The 23673-nt window shown below is 38.4% G+C and overlaps 1 protein-coding gene and 1 pseudogene across 2 annotated transcripts; both read right to left on the reverse strand.

Moving 5' to 3' along the window:
- Positions 1-1223: 1223 nt before the first annotated feature.
- On the reverse strand, positions 1224-23335 carry ak4 (adenylate kinase 4). 2 transcript variants are annotated; one of them, XR_015852253.1, is made up of 6 exons: positions 22794-23335; positions 21583-21702; positions 12612-12784; positions 5684-5802; positions 2983-3578; positions 1224-2948 (listed from the first exon to the last, which is right to left on the reverse strand). XR_015852253.1 is itself a non-coding variant. In XM_088349975.1 (5 exons), exons 1-5 carry the CDS (start codon positions 22933-22935, stop codon positions 3452-3454), a joined length of 681 nt encoding a protein of 226 aa, XP_088206101.1. In that variant the 5' UTR covers positions 22936-23335; the 3' UTR covers positions 1224-3451. The 2 variants fall into 2 exon arrangements, 1 of the variants encoding a protein (XP_088206101.1); XM_088349975.1 differs by having other exon boundaries at positions 1224-3578.
- LOC148355168 (U2 spliceosomal RNA) lies at positions 13207-13357 on the reverse strand (annotated as a pseudogene).
- Positions 23336-23673: the final 338 nt, after the last annotated feature.

Consider the following 23673-nt stretch of genomic DNA (forward strand, 5'->3'; position numbering starts at 1 on the left):
GCTGTAGAAGGATGAGCGCCGCCAGGCCGTAATTGCCCAAGATACACCACAGGAACCTCACATTGTTTGTTTGCTGTTATTAGTGTCAATAAATTTGTTCAAACCAAAAAAAAAAAATACTGTACCTCAACGTAACAAAAACCTTGTCGCAACACTTGTCATTGGGAATCCTTAGGTGAACAAACCCCCCAATTCTCACCCCCCAATGCCGAGCCACAAACAGGGAGGCAATGAGTACCAATGTTGTAAGTCTTAGGTATGACTTGGCCGTGGCGCGAACCAGTGACCTCCCAGTCCCGGAGCGAGCGCCCTACGCGAAGCCTACTGTCATCTGAGACATGAGTGGAAGCAGGTACTGCATTGGCCACTGAGCTGATTCCCCTTTTCCTATCCACTTTGTCTTGTTTATTTTCCTCCCCCTTGCACATTTTGTTTAGGGCAAGGGAAAGATTCCCCTTGGAATTGAGAACATACTTCAAGCTTACCTCTTTCTCACTTCCATCCACGCTACATGTGACGTAACATACATGATAATTGTCACTCTTCTTTTCCATTAACATTTTTATTTCATCCAACTCAAAACAGTAACATTGAAATTGGTTAAAACATTAAACTGTTGTGGTTCACTTTCTAAAGAAAAACAGAATGCTTCCTGTTGAGTACTGCACTTTAATTCTCTTATCTATAACAACCTCCCACTCCTGCCTGTGTGTTTTTCCTTGATTTTCTCTCTGTAGGAATTCAAGTTCCATAACATAGCATGTATACACACTTGAAAAATATGTATATGGTTTATTCCCAACCACAATTGGTTCCAGTTAGTCAGTAATACCGAGACAAGAGACTAGGGAGAAACTAGGACAATCCTGACCTTTCTTTGTGAAAGGAAATTTGTGCCCCTTAATCTTAGCCATACTCTTATGCTTTGCGAATAAATGGGAAAGTGTTTGTCTCTTTGGGAACGTGCATTGCTTGATTAAGGGTCGAAATGAAGGGGAATGGTTGAGTAATGGGATTGTACCTCACTATCTGAAACCTTTCAAGGGGTAATTGAAACTCCTCTTGTATTCTAGCCTTCGTTACATGATGTTTGCAAGCTGATCAAATCCGAGACCTCAACTAACAGTAATATGAATTGTAAATGTTTGACCTTGAAAAAGGGAACAGTAATATTTACATGTCCCATGAATAAACAAATCAATCAATCAATCCATTGATAAACATCACAATTAAAAAGCATTATATTTTTTAAAGTCTTCATCTAAGCCACAGGAGGCACTATTGAGTTACAATCGGACTTTTTAAGAATTGCAGCTGAGACGTAAGTGGAAGCAGGTACTGCATAGGTCAATCATTTCTTCAGATGAATACGCCTTAAAAATAAAGATAATCGACCAAAATAGTAACAAGTAACTAACAAAACAAAGTTTTTCAGGGCATGATGTAACTACTGCCTGGTTTGCATTAAACATGGTTAAAATTTAGTAATCGCTTCTGTATTGTTCACTTCTAAACCATAACATAAGAGTGTAGCGAAAATGGAAATTCCCAACAATTTTCAGGAAATCAAATACTGTATTTGAGATGCATAAGAACTGTCTTTGACAAGATAAATGTCTACAAAATGGTAATCAAAAACACCACAAACATAATGAAGGCACTTAATAATGGTTGGCGAATATATATTTTTCCAAATTGTACTACACAATGGTAAATCAAATTCCACACGTGTCAGACAATTTGAGAAAAATGCAGACCGAATTCAGCAAGCTTGTTTCTCCAACTATAAAAATTCAGTTGCATGCATATAATGAAAAAAAAAACAGTAACAGTCTGGCTGAATAACTCAAACTTGGTTTTAAATGAAACAAATTATTTTGTAGGGTTGATTGAACAAAAATGTGAATTATTGTTCAAGGTCCCAAAAATATTTGGCATAAAAAAGTAACCCAGATTGGATAGAAAAAAATGGACCTAAGCCTAAATTAGATTAAATGAATTCGAATTCAGTTTTCTACAAAAAATGGGTTGGTTCTAAAAATAAATTACTCAATATACATATATTAATTCTTATTTTTTATTATTTGGGTGGGGGGGTTCCAGGGGTGGATGTGTCTAATATAAGCCCAATTTATAGGGCAGCAGAAGTAGTATTATATTTGAAAGGGTTTAAAAAGACCTTAACCCAAATGGTTTAGGTTGTTTCAAATATACAACCCAATATTTTGGTGGTAAAAAATCTTACCTAATTTGATGTAATCTAAAACCTTTTGTCTGTTGTTTTTACAATTGGGTGGGAATTATTTTGTACAATATAACACATTGGCTCATAGATAGACCCAATTTGGCTCAATAGTGTATTGATCCACTTCCTAAATTTATTTTTTATATTTTTGGCCTAAGGAGCTCTAAATCGGGTCAGAAAAATAACCCACCAAAAGTGGTTGATTCATTTTGAGCAGAAAAATAAGTAAAATTTTCAACAAAAGCGAAATAAATTGGAAGATTTTGTTTTAAACAGTGTACGTACAGTTCATATATTTAACGTATGTTTCAAATTTATAATTTTATTATTTATTTGTTTTTTTCGTTTCAAAGCCAAAGATTATAGGGAGTTTTTTTTTCTCTTTTAAATAACTTGCAAGTTTGTATAAAGAAGCCACAGAAATGTGGTTGTTTTGAGCAAAACTACCTAAAAAAGCTGGGTTATTTTGCTAAAAAATAATCCAAAAGAGTTGGGTTGTTAAATACAAACCCCCCCGACATCGAATGGATCCAGGTAGTGGATCAGTCCACTTTTTAAACCCAATTTTGGTTGTTTGGGACCCAGGATTTAAAAAAAAATATTAAAATGGCTGCATGTTTTGGGTCCTCATTTTTTCCAACTTTCTATAGTAGAACTTTCATATACAATATTTTTGAATTTTCAGGGATAATTCAATTTGTCTCTCAAAAGTGCTTTCTTAAGAACGAGAACGAGACCTGAGATTCTCAAGGTATGTCATAATAAGAAAAATAACAAAACCCAAGTCAGACAGTATGACTTACTAACTAGCTTGCATAGTTTGTGCAAGGATATATTGTACGTCAGAGAAAATATTCCCTTTATAGTTACATATTTTTTCCGTTCTTTTCCTTTCTTCTATCATGCCGTCTTGCATGGACATCATCAGAGTGTGAGTAACTAGATTGTACGTCGCGAGTAAAAATCAGTTTGTGGGGAACAGCTTTGATTATATGAGCTTTTTCCCATTTGAGAAGAATTGCATACGTCCATGCGCACACCTACAAAAATAAACAATAAAGGATTGCAGAACTCTCAAATCTTATTTCCTGCTTATTCTCAAACGCACTGTCTTTGAGGAACCCCAGAGAACAATACAGCGTTGGAGAAGCTAATTCCACCTTCTACTTTCTTCTTCACGTTTTTGAGGCCTTCTCTTTTGTGCAGTCAGGGTGCCTGGCTTTGACGGGCATCAATTGGTTGTGTGTGCATCTTTGTGGTGAGGAGAGAGTTGATGTAGGGCCAAATCCGATCCGTTTCAGTTCCAGAAAATGAGTGCAGGATTCCTTGTGACCTGAATGTAGAGAATGTAAATAAAACGTTTTAAGTGTAAATCATTGCAAAATGCTTTTCTTTGCCTAAGACCCAAAAAGCAAGAATAAATAAAAAAAATAAAAACATGACTAAAAGCTCTTTTACCTTAAGATTTTTCATTATTGTATAATTATTACTTATAATATTCACCATTATTAATGCATGTATTTACTTATCTGGGGTTTATACTGCTATATAATAAATATCAAACAAATAAGAATAAAAAATGTTGTGTAATATTTTAATTTGATCAATTTCTATTGACTACACTCACAGTTATTTATGTATTTATTTATTTATAGGATTTTGTAGGAGCATATGCATACATACATATAAATATATACATATATATATACATACAGTATATTCATACATACATACATCCACATATATATGTCTACACAAATATAAATAAATGTTTAAAGTTTTCAATCAATATCTATTATATTTCCTTTTATTTGTTTATGTATCAATTTATGTATGCATTTTATCAATAATGTAAAAGAATACAATTCAAAATGAAAAAAAATGTGTTTATTCGATAATGTAATAATATTTAATAATGCATATAACTTTAAATAAAAAATAAATAGTCCCATACATAAATAAATGTTTACAATTTTTAATTAATATTGTATTATATTTACTTGTATTTGTTTATAATAATAATAATAATAATTTCCTTTGTATTGTCATTCTGTGTAACAATGTACACAGAACGAAATGTCGATACGGATGTATCGACTGTGAGAGAGTCAGACTGGGCATCAGATCTGCTGTCTAGTGAGTTATCCTCCACCTCTGGATGAACTTGCTCTTCACCTGCCTGTATCACCCAGTTTACTGTACGGACATCACTGTCTTCAACCGCGTCAGGTAAATCAGGGCATACATCACTTCCATGCATAGCAGCGTCACACCCTGAGTGTTCAGATTCGCTGGCCAGATCATCCTCACAGTCGATACATCCAGTCGAGGAAGTCAGCACATCCCCGAACAAGATGTTGACCATACTTCAAGTGACAATACGGAAAGCCCATCACAGTGCTCTGAAAACATGATCCCTTTGGGTATGGGCCCACCACATACTGTCCTCCCAGACGAGATCCCATTGAACACTGACCATCCGGACACAGACTCCCCTGATACTGACTGTTTAGACTTGACTGTCCCAGACCCTCAAGCTCAGGTTATTTGTGCTCAACCTAACCGTTATGGTCTTAGGGTCCGCCAGTCCATCAGGACTCCTAGTCGTCTTATTTGTCAGATGAATGACCAGCTGGTAGGTGACAATTCTCTGTCCGCAATATCTGCTAGTTCCTAGTTTAAGTTCATTAGAGATGCACTTTCAGTTTGAGTAACAAAGCTTGAGTAAGAAACAAGAATTGTGCCTATGTGAGCACTTACAACTACAGGAACAATGTTTGATATTTCAGAGATGTAACAGGCATCTTTGAGTCTGTGCTTAGTTAGGAGTTTGATCGCCTCCTTTCTTTTCACACTCCTTTTTGGGAGAGTTTATGTATTTATGTATTGATTCATTTAATAAATCATGTCTGAGAATACAATCAAAAATAAACAAAACATGTATTTACTCGATAATGTCATAATATTTAATACTTTGATGTGTAATAATGTACACCTCTAAAGCCTCCGATAAAATCGTAGGCGGCTTGCATGGCCCCATTATTGGTATGTGAGTGTGTGTGAATGGGTAAAGTTTGAAATGTATTGTAAAATATACAAAACATGTATTTATTTATTAATTGTTTATTGGTGTATTACACTCTAAATCAACTTATAATTTTTATAGGTTATATTCAGTTATATATATATATATATATATATATATATATATATACACATATATAAATAAACATATAAACATATAAACATATATACATACACACACAAACATTTATTTGGTCCTGCATATTAGATACATTTTACCAATTGCAACCAAAATACAAATCTAGTAGGCTAATGATAAATTGTGCTTATATTACTATTATGTTTATTGTGGAGGTATGGCCAAAATGCGCATCAAGTTTTGTTGTTCAAAATGAAAACAAATAATGTACTGACTTGTATAAGTCTATGACGGGTTTAGCCACATCTTTATAATGTCTCAGCCTGGCCATCAAAGCTTCTGGTTTATCATCGTCGTGCTGAATAAGGGGCTCCCCTGTGATGTCATCTTTGCCCTAAGCAGAACACAGTACAGAGAGAAGAGAGAACTGACTCAATGGAACAAACAAGCCAAGACTCAAAAAATGAGACCCATAAAAGACACTAAGACCGACAATAATGTTAAAGTCCACGCCATTACTGTAGTTCAACGGAATCAATAAACGCAAGATGAAACGAAAAAAGAGGCTCTTTGTGTGTCACATGCCTATCTCGCTTTTATTGCATGACAATGTTGCACAACAACATTGTGAGCATGACTCATTTTCTTGTAATAACTTCATAAAAACTGATACTGTTGAGTTAAATGTTGACATTAAGTGCAGAAGCAAATATTGGCTCGGCACTGGAAGGAAAACTTCAACCGAATCTGAGTTAAGGAGTAATTTTAAATGGCATTAAATAATAGATAAAGACAACAATCATATACCAGTAATACGCTTATTCTACACACAACACAACACATAATTACGAACCAAAAATATTAAAATAGTGAGTGTCACATATAAACTACTGTTCAAAGGTTTGGGGTCACGCAGACAACTTTGTTTTTCAATGAAAAATTAAAACTTTTATTCAAGAAATATCGGTGTACTTTTGCTAATATATATATATATATATATACATACACACACATATATATATATATATATATATATATATACAAGCATTTGCTTCTGACTACCCCTATTCGAACATATTATGTAATATAATTTTGTTGTTGAGTTATTGTTTTTGCTTTGTTTTTATTTTAGTGTTCGAATAAAGTTTTCATTCATATATATATATATATATATATATATATATATATATATATATATATATATATATATATATACGACGTCTTTCTGACAAGCAAGTCATGGTTGCCAGCAAGCGGTGGTGGCGTTGTTGGTAAGTACATACAACCGTATTGAAACGATTGGTGTCATGTTAATATCATGCCACATCCATTGCATGCAACCTGGTCATTCTTTTGATTTGATTTGTATTTGATATTATACCTTAATTATTTTATCTTTTATTTCTAATTTTATTGTTTGTTAATGCAAGATCTATTGCAGCCTGGTCGTCCCAGAAAGAGGGGTTACATTATGTGCAGTCCCTTTTCAAGGTTTCTTCATTTTCCTCATGGTGAGGTTTTTGAGATTTCCCTAGCCCTCATGAAGTTTTAGATCAGGGGATAGTGTAATAATAGTATGTAGTTTGCAATAATCTGTGGTCTGTGCAGCCCTTTGAGACTCATTGTGATTAAGGGCGTCACAAATAAACATGACTTGACTACTCTGATATTTCGATTAAACATTCAGCTTGCTAACTTAGCTCACGTCGACTAATTTGTGTGATGGTGTGACGTTGTTGGTGTAGACACTTGTCACTCGAAGATATCTGACCAATGGGGTAGCACCCGCCCTCTGCAGGAGGTTTGTTTCAAAAGGATTCAATCGGAAAAAATAATAATTAAAAACTTTTTTCACTTTATTTAAAACAAAACAAAAAATTCAATAAAAAAAAAAGTAATAGACTTCGAATTACTGTTTTATTTTGTATTTTATTTTTGCATTTAAACTTTGTTTTTGAAAATATACATTTTGATTAAAAAACCTTTTTGGATTGAATAATAAATACACAAATCTAACCTCAATATGTCTGATTCATAATTGATGACATCTGCAAAGCACAAGTCTCTGAAACATCAAAACAGGAAAAAAATGTTTTAAAAAAATTAGCCATCAGAACGTCAGTCAATGTAGGAGGAGTAAGTAATATATTTTTCAAGTACAAGGTGTCATAATAGACAATAAATTAAGCTGAAAAACACACACAAACTAAAATATCTAAAAGCATTTCAATAATTAACAAAGCCAAATTCATTTTAAACTATAATGCATTGTATTTATTATATTGTTCTCTTGTTCTGCCATACTTAACATATTGTGTAGAAGTCTGGGGCAATAATTACAAAAGTTCACTACAGCCCCTTTTTATCCTCCAAAAACGTGCAATTAGAACCATCCACAGGGTAGGATATCGAGATCATACTAATATTTTATTTCTGCATTTCAAATTATTAAAATTAGATGATTTAGTAAAATTTTTCACTGCACAACTGCTATCTAAGATCAACAAAAACATAGTGCCAGAAAACCTCCATACATTTTTCATTTGGAAAGAGGGAAATTATAACTTAATGGGCTTTAGTAAATTCATAATCCCAAAGGTGAGAACCACCAGGAAAAGTATGTGTGTGTCTGTGTGTGGAGTCAAACTTTGGAACAATTTACAAGACGAGATCAAACAATGTCCAACTATTCACTTGTTCAAATTTAGATACAAAAAACATTCCTGGCGGAATACAGAGATAAAGAAAATGGGGTATGAGTGATACGAGTTGTTGGGAATATTGCGTCTAGAACTATGGTTAACTTTGTGTTATTGTTGCTATTGTTATATCCTAACTGTTATTATTAATGTATTAATATATCATATATAATTAATATATTACAATTGTTGTTATATCATTGGTGTATGTAATAGGGAAGATGAAGGGGTAGGGAATAGAAGCTTCTTACTACCCCTTTTCGAACATATTATGTAACATTATTTTGTTGTTGAGTTATTGTTTTGGTTGTGTTTTTATTGTAATGTTTGAATAAAGTTTTCATTCATTCAAGTTAAAGGAGCTATACAGAACTTTTTGTTCTCAATGACACCATCTCCTCGATTGTGTCATCAATGCAGCCTCAGTCAGCTCATTCATGTTGCGTGTGAAAGTACGTGCATTTCTTAGATGTTCTCGAATAAACTCTCCTTTTTTCATTTTCGGAGGGGTTTGGCGTTTGGACTCTACTTAAGGCAGGACTTTTTAAACTTTCACCATTTTCATGCCACACCAACAAATAGAAATTAAAAAAAAAACTGCAGGGACGAGCATGACGTAAGCGCAGAGGAAAATAACGCCTAAAGGCTCTTTGAACTCAGTTGGACAGTGTTAACACATACTTAATAAAACATATTTATCGTTCAACTCTTAAGGACGGCTCAAACGATGCATCCCACTTCAAACCATGGTGTAGTCAAACTACTCTGAGCAGTACACTTAATCCCCAAATTGACATAAGCAAATTTAACAAAAAGTAAATGGTAAACGCATCCACCCTTGTAAAGCGTGGATAGAAAAGTCTACATACTGCCACATTGGCTTCTTGTGTGTTTCAGAATCAAATTTTTGTTGCTTTTACTCGTTTTTAAATGTTTGGGGCGGCATTGGCTCAGGAGGTAAAGCACTCGTCTTGCGATCATGAGGTCGCAGGTTCGATTCTCGGCTCACTAGTAACACATTCAAATTTAAAGGCACTCCTAAGTTATTAACTGGAATAAGAGCATCTAGCCGGTAAAACAAAAACTAGGAAGGTGACGACAGGGCCTGTACGGGTGCTTGAAATCCTTGAAAATGTTTGAATTTTTGGCAAAGAGCTTGAAAATCCTTGAAATTGTTGTCATTGCCATGTTTCTTGGCAGTTTGACTCAGAAGGTAGAGCGCTCGTCTTGGGATCAAGAGGTCACAGTCCGATTCCCGGCTCCTCCGTGTTATATGTCGAAGTGTCCTTGAGCAAGACACTGAATCCCTAATGCCCCTGATAGCAGGTAATTGATTCAGATTCAGGATTCAGATTCAGATATACTTTATTGTCATTCTTGTACACGTGTATACAAAACGAAATGTCGATACATCTGACCCGCACAGTTTCCTTGAATGTACAGATATAAATAAAATGTTGTATTGAGTTGGAGTATTGAAGTACTAATAATATACTAAATAATTATAGCTATGTATAGTATAATACAGAAGTGCAAAGAGTGCAAGAGGAGCAGTCAGGTAAACAAGTCACTATACAATAACAATAACAGTGGAGTACGATAGTGCAGAGGAGAACAGATGTGCAAAGGAGTGGCTAGGCAATTGCCTTGCATGGCTGACGCTGCTTTCAGTTAGTGTGTAAATGGGTAAAGTGTGAAGCACATTATGAAGCGCTTTGGAGGGGGTCTTCATTGACTTGAAAAGCGCTCTATAAAAGTAGACCATTTACATTTATAAAAGTGTTAACAGTATTAGGCCATCTTATCTGTCTGATATGCTTTCATTATATCAGCCCTCCCTGTCATTGATGTCCTATGGTGAGGCACGATTCAGCCACATTGGTCCTCACCTATATAATAGTTTGATTTGTTTAACTTCTAACCTATTAGCTGTAAGATATTTTACATTTTTTCACTTTTTTATTTTATTCTTTCAATGTTTTTATTCTTTATTTTTAGTATTTCGGTGTTAGCTCATGTGGGGAGACCCTTATTAGTAGGGTGTGGTTCAACGGCTGAAACTCCTGAGGTAATTTCAAGTAAAGTCAAGTAATTTTTATTTGTATAGCCCTTAATCACAAAGAGTCTAAAAAGGCTGCACAGGTTATTGCACAGACAATTATTTCAGACTATTGTCCCTATCAGGGAGGATTCGCTTCTCTCGTGTCCCTTTCCTCACTTGGTTAGTCTGTCCCTCGCCATAAACATGTTATTCTATTGCTATTCATTTTATTCTTATTGTATTTTAGTTATTGTGTGCGGCTGTGTATTTGGTGTTTCAAGTTGTTGTATGGGGATAAAAGAAGATGATTTTATTGAATTAATGTCTTATTGTACACTGAATGCTTTTAAACAGCACTTTGAATGACAATAACATCCTGCAAGGTGCTATAAATGTAATGATCTGTATTTATATAACGCTTCTCAAGTCACTGAAGACCTCCCAAAGCGCTTTACAATTTGCTTCACACTTACCCACCTACACACACTCACACACCTATAGCAGTGTCAGCCTAGGAGGCAACTACCTGCTTATCAGGGGCAATAGGGATTATGGACACTTCGACATGTAACACGGAGGAGCCGGGAATCGAACCTATTCGCCTGAGCAACTGTCGCCCCTTTCATGACAGTTTTGTTTGTAATGATACAAATAAAATTGATTTGATTTAATATAAGTGTAAAGATGTAAATATTAATTTACTGGTAAGCCACACAGAACACTAAGAAAGTCCAGTCATTTTATCATTTCTGTATTTAATTCATCATGTGATGTATGCTTATAATTTCGTGTCTTATTCCATTGGACACAGAGCGTGAACAAATATTTGTTTGCAAACATCGAGACACAAATTTTTCATAACATGGTTCCTTGAAATATGACATACAGTACATCTTTGGTTCATGTTGTTGTTTTTATATTTGAAAAATAATGTTCTCATCTCATCTCATCATCCGTACCGCTTATCCTCATTAGGGTCGCGGGGGGCCTGGAGCCCATCTCAGCCATCTCCGGGCAGTGGGCAGGGGACACCCTGAACTGGTTGCCAGCCAATCGCAGGGCACACAGGGACAGACAACTCATTTGCTCATTCACACCTAGGGACATGTTGACAGTCAATATTGAATGGGCAGGGTAAAACAGAGATCAAAGGCGATTGAGGGCCTTTGGTCCGGTTCTCGTGTTGCCAGCAAAACGTTACTAAGTAAGTTATTGAGTAAAACATTAATGAATTTCTTGTGACATTTTAAGAAAATATTAAGACTAGCGAGTTAGTTTACTATACTGTATGTAGTCTAGGTGAAATTACTGTCGTCGATGTCATTTCTGTTTCACAGAAAGCTGAAAATTTAGATAGAAACCCACATTAAGCTAATAGCCAAAAATAAATCAATAATGGGGCAGCACAACGGCGCAGTGGTTAGCGCGTGTGTGGCACAGTTCTGAGGTCGTGGGAACCTCCTGCGTGGGTTCAAATCCAGCTCCCGGCCTTACTGTGCGGAGTTTGTATGTTCTCCCCGTGCTTGCGTGGGTTTCCTCCCACATTCCAAAGACATGCATTTCAGGTGAATTGGCCGGTCCAAATTGTCCCTAGGTTTGACTGAGCGAGTGAGTTGTCTGTCCCCGTATGCCCTGTGATAGGCTGGCAACCAGTTCAGGGTGTCCCCTGCCCACTGCCCGATGATTGCTGGGATGGGCTCCAGCACCCCCGCGACCCTACTGAGGATAAGCGGTGCAGCTAATGAGATGAGATGAGAAATCAATAATGCTAGATTAGACAGACAGACAGACACACGGACAAACAAACAGACAAGAAAGTGGTTACCTCTAATACTAATTATTTACAAAGAAGTACCATATTTATTTGTGAATAACATTGGGTTTTTTTTTAACCAAAGAAAGAACTTAAAGTTTAGGTGCACGTTATTCACGAGGTTTTACGGTAGTATATTACTGTATATGTGCAATGACTCATCAGTCTATCTTTGTTGAGAGCGCCGAATCCTAACCACTATACCACAAGTGATGTGGATGACAAACGAAAAGGCATTCGGTTTTATCTTATTATCACACTATCTTTATTAACCCTACCAGAGACCAATGTTTGAGAATGGAGAAAACAGGGTCGCAAAGGAAGATAGAAATTATTGCAAAAAAAAAGCACGACGAGGGAAAGAACTCTTTGGTGTATCCGATAGTGAATCGTACTTAGAAGGACATTAAAAGAATACATATTAATATTATGTTAGTATTGTGTTCATAGTTTTCAATAAATTATTTTACTTATTCAACAAGGTTTGTCACTTACAATGCTTAGTTTGAGCTAAGAAAGAGTGAAACAACATTCCATACCGATTTTCAATCAAAGATTAAGGATGTGTTTTCTAAACAAGTGCGTGTTATACTTGGATAATACGCTAGCTCTAGTTTCAAAACAATTTCTGACCTCATGGTGTATCATACCTGCCGACGGGGTGGGTTGAAACCCATGTTGTAAACTCGACCGCTCCCAGGGTGGATCAAGCGGTCACTCAGTCTTTCTTTAAGGGTCTCATAAGGGATATTGAGACTGATCACCAAGTCAAGCTGGTACAGGCTGTTCAGGGCCTGGGCTTGCACAAGTGTCCGTGGAAAACCTGAAGGGAAGCCAGAGTTGAGGAAATTAAAAATGATAAAGTTTTAAGAGATTTTGATAGTTTACAAATCGTGCAGCCTGATGTTTAACAGTCAAATCAGTAAGGGGATTGTTTATACTACATACAGACTAAAAACAGTTAACGTAAATTCCGGGCTACAGAGGGCACATAAATTAAAAGCTGGATGCTCATATTTAAGAACAAAACTCAATGTTGTCTTTGTACAAGCTGTACCGGATTCTGAGCCGCAGGGGGGGGGGGGGGGGGATTTTTTAAGGGTTATTTTTCTATCTTCTTTATTCATTATTCATTATCCGTTGTCGGTCAGTTCATAATACGCTACAAAGCCTAGGAGCCGGGACTCTTACACTCAGCCTAAAGGCCAAGCTAAGGTCCTAGCCTTAAAGCCTTGCTGCGATCATTGCGGATGCACCGTTCCCGGAGGTACTGCAATACCGGGTCGATGCGTGGAGTGGACAGAGCAAGCTCTTATTCCATCTCCGGATTCCAAAAATCCTTCATTACAGCCACAAAATTCATAGTTCGCAGGCTTAAACAGCCATACAAATGAATTCATTTGCATTCATTTTTGCACACATTTAGTTGCTTCATTTTCAGTACTCATTCAAGTTGCCTAAGTCACGTGTTTTCGGATCATGTGACCATTGAAGATGGAGATTACAATAGCAAGCACATATTTAGTAGTGCGCCAAAAAAAAACACAAATAAGGGCTGTGGCGCATTAAATGCGAGTACTTCAAGACGGCAGCGCTTGGACAACCATACTTTGGAGAACAATGCCAGATTGAAACAGACATGTCTTTTTGTGTTTTTGTCATTGGTGGTTTCCATAGTAATGGACCCATTTGCATTTGGTTGTTATCATTCCTTGAGGATCAAGGGAAACTTCTGTGAGCTGACATTGGAGACGGTGATACAGAAAGAGAAGTGTAGCGTTTTTGATGGATAATGTCTATTAACTACGGATATAAAAGTTGAAGACTTGATTTGTGGCCGAAAATGTTTAAACATTATGAGCATGTTGGATAAAAATTGCGTAAAGTAGTGTTAAACGTCCTTCCTCAGAGTCACCATGAAAAAAAAAAGAATGAGCCGCATTGTATTTAAAGCCGCAGTGGTTAAAATGTTGCAAAAATGTAGCAACTTGTCCTGAATTTACAGTAGTCGCTTACTTATATTATTACAATTTACTGAGACTCAAAGTAACCAGCCTTTCACAAGGTTTTTCAGAGTACCTATAGCAGCAAGATAGCAAACAATCATGTCAACTCTCTGTAGGTGAGCCTCATGTGTAAAATAAATACAAATTTCACAATCCATGACTATTTAAAACAATTCTATTTATATTATATTTTTGCTTACGATTCAAATCAATATTGTTATTTATTCAAGGTTTTTCTTTACCACAGGGAGGCACTAAATAATACACGTATTGATTATCGAGAGCCTATATGGTAGGAGTAGGGATTCAAATTTCGCCTTTCATATGTGCTTTTCCACAAAACACAAAATGTTTTTTCCTTTTTTTTATTTTTATGAAATTTAATGTTTAAATGCGGTAGTACCCTAACACAATAGTAGTATGGGTTGCTACTTGCAGCTCTAGTTAATTACTGATCCTTCTTCCAGGTTTACTCCTGTGACTCAACAAATAGTTGTGTTTGACAATGTTTGTCTATTATATGGGGGGGAAGAAAAAAAACTGGATAAAAATTAACGTGAAAAACACAGTTTTTAGGACAGCTCCAAATTAAAGGGGCATCCAAGGCAACATGTTTTAGGATTCATAATCTGTCATTTTGAGGACCCCAATCTCAACATACACAGCAAAGTTGTACTTGAAGGGAACATACTTCAAATTGTGCTATGCCGAAATGTACTCTTTTCAACACTCTGAAGTTCGCCAGTGAACCACATGCTGAAGATTCACAAATGTCTGTATTCACTGTTCCTCAATCTAATTGGCTAACCCATCATTGAACTATCACTGTAATCAGAAGAAAAACAATGAAACTTAAAAACCTTGTGTTGAGGTGACAGTAACGCTCGTAATCAACCTTGTTAGCATGCTAACTATCCCTCTTAACCATCTTAAATCAACCAGCATAACACTGGAGTTTGGTATGACAAACTTGAAACGTAAATTCAAAGTGATCAAAGCCACACAACAAGAAAAGTCCCAAAATATGCACTATAGGTTTCTGGTACTGACAAATGTAATTCGACGCAAGTACTCTTTCGCGCAGTACAATACTGTGGGTTGTAACAGCAGCTTAGGGCGTAGGATAACTCACATGTAGGTAAAATTCTAACCAATGAATAAACATAATACAGTAATTACTATTTTTTATCAAACAATGTACATCAGTGTAAACCAGGGGTCGGGAACCTTTTTGACTCAAAGAGCCATAAAAGCAAAAAATATTAATTTTATTTTGGGAAAGAGCCACACCATATATTATGAGACAAATTTACTAAATTGCTAAACCCGCGCCCCAGACAAAAGCTTAGTCTTCAGCACATTTATTTTTGATGATTTGATAAAAATTATGAAAAGAGAATAATGCCAGAGCCCCTGTCCCAAAATCAACAAACATACCACTTTAAACTTGTCTCTTTCTTGCAATGACTCAAGATCAGTTAAACTCCTTTTGACCCTTTTTTATCATACATATTGGTTTCAAAACCAGATGCAAGCATTTATTTTGTAAAAACGTCACAACATTCTGAGAATAGGGAGCCTTTTGTGCTTACCTTTGGCGAGAGATGGGAGGGAATGCTTGTACTTTTTGCATAGCTCCACCCATCCCTCCCACTCACCCAATCAAATGACTAAGTTCTCTTCCGGTGTTTTAGATAGATAGATAGATACTTTATTCATCCCCTAAGGGAAATTCACATTTCCAGCAGCATCCCTGAGCTGAGAACAGTACAATAATAAAGCCAAAAGAACAATAATAAAGCCAAAAGAATACAATATACAAATACCCAGTGTGACGTGCAAATGCCCACTGTAGCGTGTTATATAGAGTAACTAAATAGTGCTACACAGTATACATATTGCAGTAAGATTCGGTAATATCCAATGTAGGTGGTGTGGTTTAATGTGGGCCTTTACTCTGCCGGGTGGAGTTAAAGAGCCTCATGGCATGAGGAAGAAAAGATCTCTTCAGTCTGTCCGTAGTACAAGACAGTGACAGCAGTCTGTCGCTGAAACTGCTCTTCTGTCTGGAGATAATGCTGTGTAGTGGATGCGATGGATTGTCCATGATTGACCTCAGCTTTTTCAGTGCTCGTCTCTCAGCTACTGTTGTTAGGCTGTCCAGCTCTTTGCCCACAACAGAGCTCGCTTTCCTAGCCAGTTTATTGAGACGAGAGGCATCCTTCTTCTTGACGCTGCCTCCCCAACACGCTGCCGCATAGAAGAGGGCGCTTGCCACTACTGTCTCATAGAATATTTTCAGGAGCTTTTTGCAGATATTGAAGGAGGCCAGCCTTCTGAGGAAGTAAAGTCGGCTTTGCCCTTTCCTACATAGAGCTTCTGTGTTGGCAGTCCAGTCCAGTTTGTTGTCCAGCTGCACACCCAGGTATTTGTAGGTCTGGACAAATTCTACACATTCTCCCTTGATGGTTACAGGAACCGGGTGAGTTCTGGTTCTCCTGAAGTCCACCACCATCTCTCTGGTCTTGGTGGTGTTTAGGTGCAGGTGGTTTGCGTCGCTCCATCGGACAAAGTCCTGAATCAATGTCCTGTACTCCTCCTCCTGCCCGTTTCTGATACATCCCACGATCGCAGTGTCGTCGGCAAACTTTTGCACATGGCAGGACTCAGAGTTGTACTTAAAGTCCGATGTATATAGAGTGAATAGGAACGGAGAGAGAACGGTCCCCTGCGGAGATCCTGTGCTGCTAACCACAGTGTCCGATGTACAGCCCCCCTGTTTCACATACTGGGGTCTGCCTGTCAGGTAGTCAGAAATCCATTCTACAAGGTGTGAGCTAACTCCCATCTCTGTCAGTTTCCTACTCAGTAGCAGAGGCTGTATGGTATTGAAGGCACTGGAGAAGTCCAAAAATGTAATCCTCACAGCCCCCTTCGCCCTATCCAGGTGAGAGAGGGATCGGTGTAACATGTATACTATAGCATCCTCCACTCCCACCTTCTCCTGGTAAGCAAATTGCAGTGGGTCGATGGCGTGACGGACCTGTAGCCTCAGGTGGTGGAGCAGCAGCCGCTCCATGGTCTTCATCACATGTGATGTCAGGGCGACCGGCCTGAAGTCGTTGAGTTCTTCAGGTCTTGATTTCTTTGGGACTGGGATGATGCAGGATGTTTTCCACAGCTGAGGGACCCTCCCCTGTTCAAGGCTCAGGTTGAAGATGCGCTGTAGAGGGTCTCCCAGCTCAGACGCACAGGCTTTCAGCAGTCGGGGGGATACTCCATCCGGACCAGCTGCCTTGCTGGTTCGTAGCCTTCTCAGCTCTCCACACACCTGGGCTGAAGTTATTTTTAGTGGGGGGATGTCTTCCATGCTAGTGTCCAGAGGGGGAGGGGGAAGGACAGCTGCATTACTCAGGGGTGAGGATGAGGCGGAGTGGTCAAACCTGTTGAAAAAGTTGTTCAACTGGTTGACTCGCCCCACATCTATATCCACATCCACACCCTGCTTGGTGCTGCAGCCAGTAATTGTTTTCATCCCTTCCCACACCTCCTTCATGTTGTTGTTCTGCAGCTTTTTCTCCAACTTCCTCCTGTACTGCTCCTTTCCTTTCCGGAGCTGGACTTTGAGCTCCTTCTGTACTCGTTTTAGCTCCTGATGATCACCATTTTTAAAAGCCCTCTTCTTTTGGTTCAGAAGGCACTTGATGTCGCTCGTGATCCAGGGCTTGTTGTTGGCATAGCAGCGTACAGTCTTTATAGGAACAACATTGTCCATGCAGAACTTAAAGTAGTCAGTAGTGCAGTTTGCCATCTCCTCAATGTCCCTACTGCTGGACCCTAGCAGGACATCCCAGTCCGTACATCCAAAGCAGTCTCTCAGAGCCTTTTGGCGTATTTACAATTCTGTGGATTCATCATAAGGTATCTGAACACTGAACACAGATTACATAGTGAACTTTTATATAAAGGATTCTTTAGCGTTGTACAGCTAAAACGAGTTTTTTTTTCCCCATTTTTTGTGTGACACCTTGACTGTAAATTGTAGTGAAAAACGTGCCATATATATACTGCGAAGTAGTCATTTGACAGTAAGTTTTGGTTTGGCTTTGCGTGTAACTTAACAGGATAGACGAATCAAGTTTTGGACAAGATGGAGAAATTTTGCATGCAATCAAATCTGTCTCTGAGCCACAGATACTCGTGGAAAGAGCCATATATGGCTCGCGAGCCATAGGTTCCCGACCCCTGGTGTAAACCAAGGGTGTCCAAACTTTTCAGGAAACGGGCCTGAAAATGTGGGAACTAAAACTTGTGCAAAAATGTTTACAAGGTTATGGTGGCTGCAGGCTTAAAATTTGCCCTTTTATGCACTTTGCTAGAAAATAAAAAAGGGCTCATAAATCATGTGCCAAATCTCCTAGAAAATAATTAACTATTTTCTTATGATGTCAAGGTTCAGTGCCTGCAGTCCCTTCCCTTCTCCAAGAGATGGCAGCATCACCCCATTTTCTAATCCTCTCGACTATCCTCTCCAGGTGCTCCCCTTATACTAATTAGCCAACCTCTACCATAAAAACGCCGGGCTCCCACCTTACGTTGCTGATTCGCTTTGAATGCTTCTCAAGTCATTTACGCGTCAAGAAGACAAACTTCCTCTCCCAGACTTTCTTCTTCAGTTCCCTCCTCGTCTCAAGATCATCCACTCCAATCATCTTTTTAAAGGTACTCGAAAATCTCTTTTCAAGATTTTTGCCACCCCAAGACTAGTGATGGCGGGATGAAGCCCCGTGAATGTATCAATTCTTTTGGGCCAATTGCTTTGCCAAAAGCCTGATCGGTCGAGGACTCATTTGATAGCTCAATTAGTAGTGCTGACATCTGCTGGTCATTTGATTTAACTCCGATGTTATGTAGTTAAGTTTTGTCCATTACATAGTCTGTTACATTTATATCTACAAATATTATATAAAGAATTATAATTACTATATTATATTCTGTGTGACACACAAAAGGTGTGTGTATATAAATATAGAGACCTAAGCTGTGCTCAATTATACATGTCTGTTTATTCCTTTTTGGGAGATATCTGTTCGAAATACTCCGAAACCGGTGAAGTTTTTCGCTTTTTGGGTGGCTCCATTCTCAAGTAGTGAAGTAACGCAGCAATGATCCAAGACTCATGTGGGGGTCTACTCCTGGGTTTTTCAAGCCTATTTATTGAGCGCAAATCACGACGCGAGTCAGTCACGCAAGCGTTAAAATGGGGCCTCGTTTGCCTTCGGTCACATGATATGAGGAAAAAACGAGACGGACCTCAATACAGGCTCCATTTAACCACGCCCCCTTTGTGCGGGGCATGACTTGCGACTCCAGATCCATTCGTAACATCACTACCCAAGACCCCCTTTCTAGTTTCCCTCGCACGTCTCACTCTCAAGTTTTCATCAAATCTTCTTTCCTAGATTTTCACCACCCCAAGACCCCCTCTCCAGTTTTTCCTCCTCAGGAGTCCCGGTTTCACACTGTCCTCCCTCTAGTGAAGTTTTTTTTGGGGGGTCAATAAACGAACACACCGTGACACATGACGTTGTACAGGCAAATTAATTTAATATCTAATTTTGTCCGATGAAGCTGTTTAAAGGATGTAATATTTGACCACTCGATGTCACTGTATTGAGTATTGCAGCTGAAAATGATTGCTAAGAAGCACAAGGAAGAATACAAACAATGACGACTCCGTGATTAGACCACATTATTTGTTGCAATTTTTTTGCCCAGGCTTTCGTCAGGTATTTGCGGGGAGGGTGTCATGAACTGGAACCGGATCAGGACCCAAATGCGCAACGTTCTCACACAAGCTTTTATTTTACGGGAAATGGGCAGTCATGCACGTTAGGCAGCGGTCTGGCGTGAAAATAGAGGAAGCCACCAATTGCCCGAGCAGATATCGGATGGATGGGGTCGATACCGGACAGGACGGGACAGACAGGATTGATATAGAAATAGGATATCGAAATTAAACAGGAAAAACTGGACGGGAACGAAAACTGGGGAGAATAATAAACAGGACAAAAGTAGACGGGAACAAAACTGGAAACCGATATTAAACAGAACAAAATAAACGGGAACAATACCGGACATGAAATACCAACAGGCAACAGGACCGAGTCAGAACCCACGTCTTGCTGGGCAGAGGTTCGTTGACGGACTGACAAACAGAGAGTGAGAACACTGAACTTAAATAGAAGGAAAGGTATCTGTCAACTAGTCACAGCTGGCGCCACACGGGCGGGCCAATCGGGCGCCATGGCGACCGTGACAGAGGGAGGGCGCAAGATGGTGGATCATTAAGTCAGCTCTTTCAAGGTGAGTAAATACAAATTTATCGACCTAGGAGTACTGCATTTAAAAAAGCATGTTTATGTGATAATTCATGCTTAAATAAAATTTTACTCTTTTAATGAATCAAGTTTTTCACCACTAGGAGGCTCTAAATAGTTCCCACTGTCGACTAATCGCAAAAAAAAAACGTTGCAAAGTATTAAGGATTGATAATCAGAGCATAGAACAGAACAACACTTTAAATTTAAGTTTATTATAAATCTACTTATAACATTCATTGCATGTATATGATATGGCTGTTTTCCATCTGCCATCTGTATGGACCTATATTTACTCATCTTCATTCGTGCAATGTTTGCGTTCTGTCGTCTGCTACAAGCCACGTGAACTTCTCTTTCCACCATGCTTTTAATTTACGTTTACGTTTTGTAGCGTCATCAATTTTGTTAGCTTCTTTCGAATCATTCTTCTGGAGCTGAGGTTTTGACTTGATTCCAAACCACTTCTCCATTTTTCTTGTGTTCTCTGTGCGTCTACTTTGGAAAATGATATGCAAATGCACGACCTTATAACGCTCAGGAAATTCCGGAAGCACAAAGTGATTCGATGCAGGCTTCTGATTGTCTGCTGAGTATGCAAATTGCCTAACGAACCGGAATTTCCAAACCGAACGAAGATTTCTAATTTGGAATAAAGCAAACGTTTAATTAGAAAAAAAAATTCTTGAAAAAGTTGTCTGCCACCCTGGCAGAGGCGTTGTGTCAGTTGTACGCCCGACGTAAAAGATGCACGCCCTGGGCGTCCGGGTAGATAGGTTAGAAAACAGATACAACCAGTTGAAAACATTTCTTAGGAATCTTTTCCATTCTTTACATTACTCAAATTTCCCATCACCGGAAAATTATTTTTGGAACCCATCCTCGAACTACCAGGCATTCTTTGGGGAGTGCCTGAGAGCACAACATTGTTCACCCCTGATGTAAATGTACGTGCAGCCGTAAATGCACGTAAGTGCAGACCAGAGGATGGGGTTTTACGACCACAGGCCTGTTATATGCACTGTACAGTAAGGCACATACATGCCTTTTTCCTGTCATTTGAGACGAAGGGTGTGGAAACATGTTAGCCAATCGCCATGAGAGAACACTGGCTTTTCACATCATTTATTATGGATAAGACATTGCTTTGCACTGTTCATAGCAAAGGCACACACAATTTTACGCTGAGAGAAAGCTTGACAATAGATTAGGGAATAAATAAAATACTTTCTTACCATCTAAAAGCCAGTTTTGGCCACTAATGCGTTGCAGCCTGGACATCATCAGACTGGTCATGACATGATCTGGCACCAGCATGCCTTTCTCCACATATGGCTTCACTTGCACTCCTTCCTCTAGTTTACAAAAGACAGATAATGTAATACATTAACGTATTTATGAGTAGTATGTGCTGTTTAGTACATTTATATTTAATGAAACTTATTACGACATAAAAACGGCAAACGCAAGACGTCCCCAAATGTCATGGGCAAACCCCAACTGTTTTCAGAGTGATTGGGAAGTGGGATAGAGTAATTCCTCATTTATCGCAAGGGTTGCGTTCCACAAACATTACGCAATAGCCAAAACCTGTGACGTAAAAACCTATATTTATCGGTTTGTTTTTTTTAATTACTTATTATTTTTTTTGTATATTTTTTTACAAATAGGAGTACTGCACAATATAAACATTTTTTACAAATGAATTCTGTCACATTATAATTAAAAAATGATCATGAAGTTTTATTCCTGTATGGATTAAGGATCCAATCCCCTTTACTCTACATCACTTTGCCACCATCCTGTAGTTGTTATGGAAAACTGCATTTTATTTTTTAAAAAGCGCCAGGGAGCTACAACGGAGCGCCAAAGACCCGCATCTAGCACCAAAGTAAGTTTAGCGGGTGGAGTGGTCCAACTTTGTTGTCGATAGAAAGCATCTTCCTCTGTTTAGCCAATCAAAATGAAGAACACAATGCACGATGAAAATCTGCGAAATAGCAAATTTGCAATATGTGAACCGCAATATAGCAAGGGATTACTCTATGTATTTAGGACACCTTGCTTTTAACTGAAAAGGAACATTCAAATCAAAACCCACTTGTAAATTTAGGGTTGCTTATCATATTTAGCAGCATATTTGAAAAATATATCCCGTACGAAACTTAAAATGATAAAAAACGTATAGAATACAAGGGAAAACCTATAAGTTGACAGGTATGCCAAAAATAAATTTCTCTACATATTTTTTTTATAAGTGCATACAGGCACACATTTAAAAGCTGCATTTAACATGGACAAAACGACGTTGAATTAATCTGACATGTTTCCCAGGTCTTTTACCTAATCACAAAAAAAAATCGTTAGTTTGAGTGTCACTTTTTCTTTTAACTCGAAAACAAACATTTACTTTTGGCTCGAATGGATTGATCCAAGTTTATCTTACCTGTTTTGGCTGCAATGTTCTCACGTAAAAAGTGACCGCTGGATAAATACTGCAAGCCGAAGCTTTGCGCAATCCTCTCCGATATGGTCCCTTTACCTGATCCTGGAGGACCCATGATAGCAGCGCGGAACAACTTAGCCATTTCCTTCTCAAAATGCAGATAAAAGTCTGCTCACGGTTGCACTTGTAAATAGCTTGCTTGCCCCGTTTGTTTCTTGCAAGTTAAGCAACTAAAATATCCTCCCAACAAGTTCCAAAACACGAGAGGTAACGCTCCAGCTCGAATGTCTGGATAGGGAAAATAGAAAGAAAGATCTATATTTCGAAAAGCGCTCCGTCTTATGTGCAGAATCTCTACTTGGTGCTCATTTCCGCAAATGATTATGCCCCCCCAAGCCTGTTTTCTTAAAGGTCTTCTTTTGCTTACATTACGGTAGCCGTCGTATATAAAAACAAGAGTTTCTCCACGAATGGACGCGAGAGTTTCTACAACGCCCCGTTTTGCTGCTCACGCGAACATCATCCTGCAAAAATGCGCACGAACGATTTACGCCCAGTCAGTCACGCATGTCGCGGGGTAACGTGGTATCTGTAGTTTTTCTTCCCTGTAGTGCAGACTTTTGGAGTCGGGTGCCGCATTGGCTTCAAAATTGTGGCCAGGGGCCCAAGCCTGGAAACGTATTTATCATTTGCATTTCCGAATCAATAATTTCTCCAGTAAATTGTTGATAGTTGAGGAAGTATTGGCTGATAATTTGTGAACTGGTGACCGGCTGGCAGGGCCAAGCCTTTAGGTGCCCTAAATAAACTTGGATTTTGGGGTCTCCATGCCTGTCAACCTGTACAGTTTTGCTGTACAAAGTACGTTTATTATGCATTT

Source organism: Urocampus carinirostris, chromosome 12 (genome assembly GCF_059441175.1).
Source record: "Urocampus carinirostris isolate Australia breed hairy pipefish chromosome 12, RoL_Ucar_1.0, whole genome shotgun sequence".
NCBI lineage: Eukaryota > Metazoa > Chordata > Actinopteri > Syngnathiformes > Syngnathidae > Urocampus > Urocampus carinirostris.

Bases quoted from the DNA above. Each gene is read 5' to 3' on its own strand.
- ak4 (XM_088349975.1), bottom strand. From the start codon at position 22,935: ATGGCTAAGTTGTTCCGCGCTGCTATCATGGGTCCTCCAGGATCAGGT. The intron at 5,803-12,611 runs GTATGATACACC...TGTTCTGCTTAG, and splicing joins TCAACCCACCCCGTCGGCAG to GGCAAAGATGACATCACAGG. The intron at 3,579-5,683 runs GTCAGTACATTA...CTCTACATTCAG, and splicing joins CCCGTCATAGACTTATACAA to GTCACAAGGAATCCTGCACT.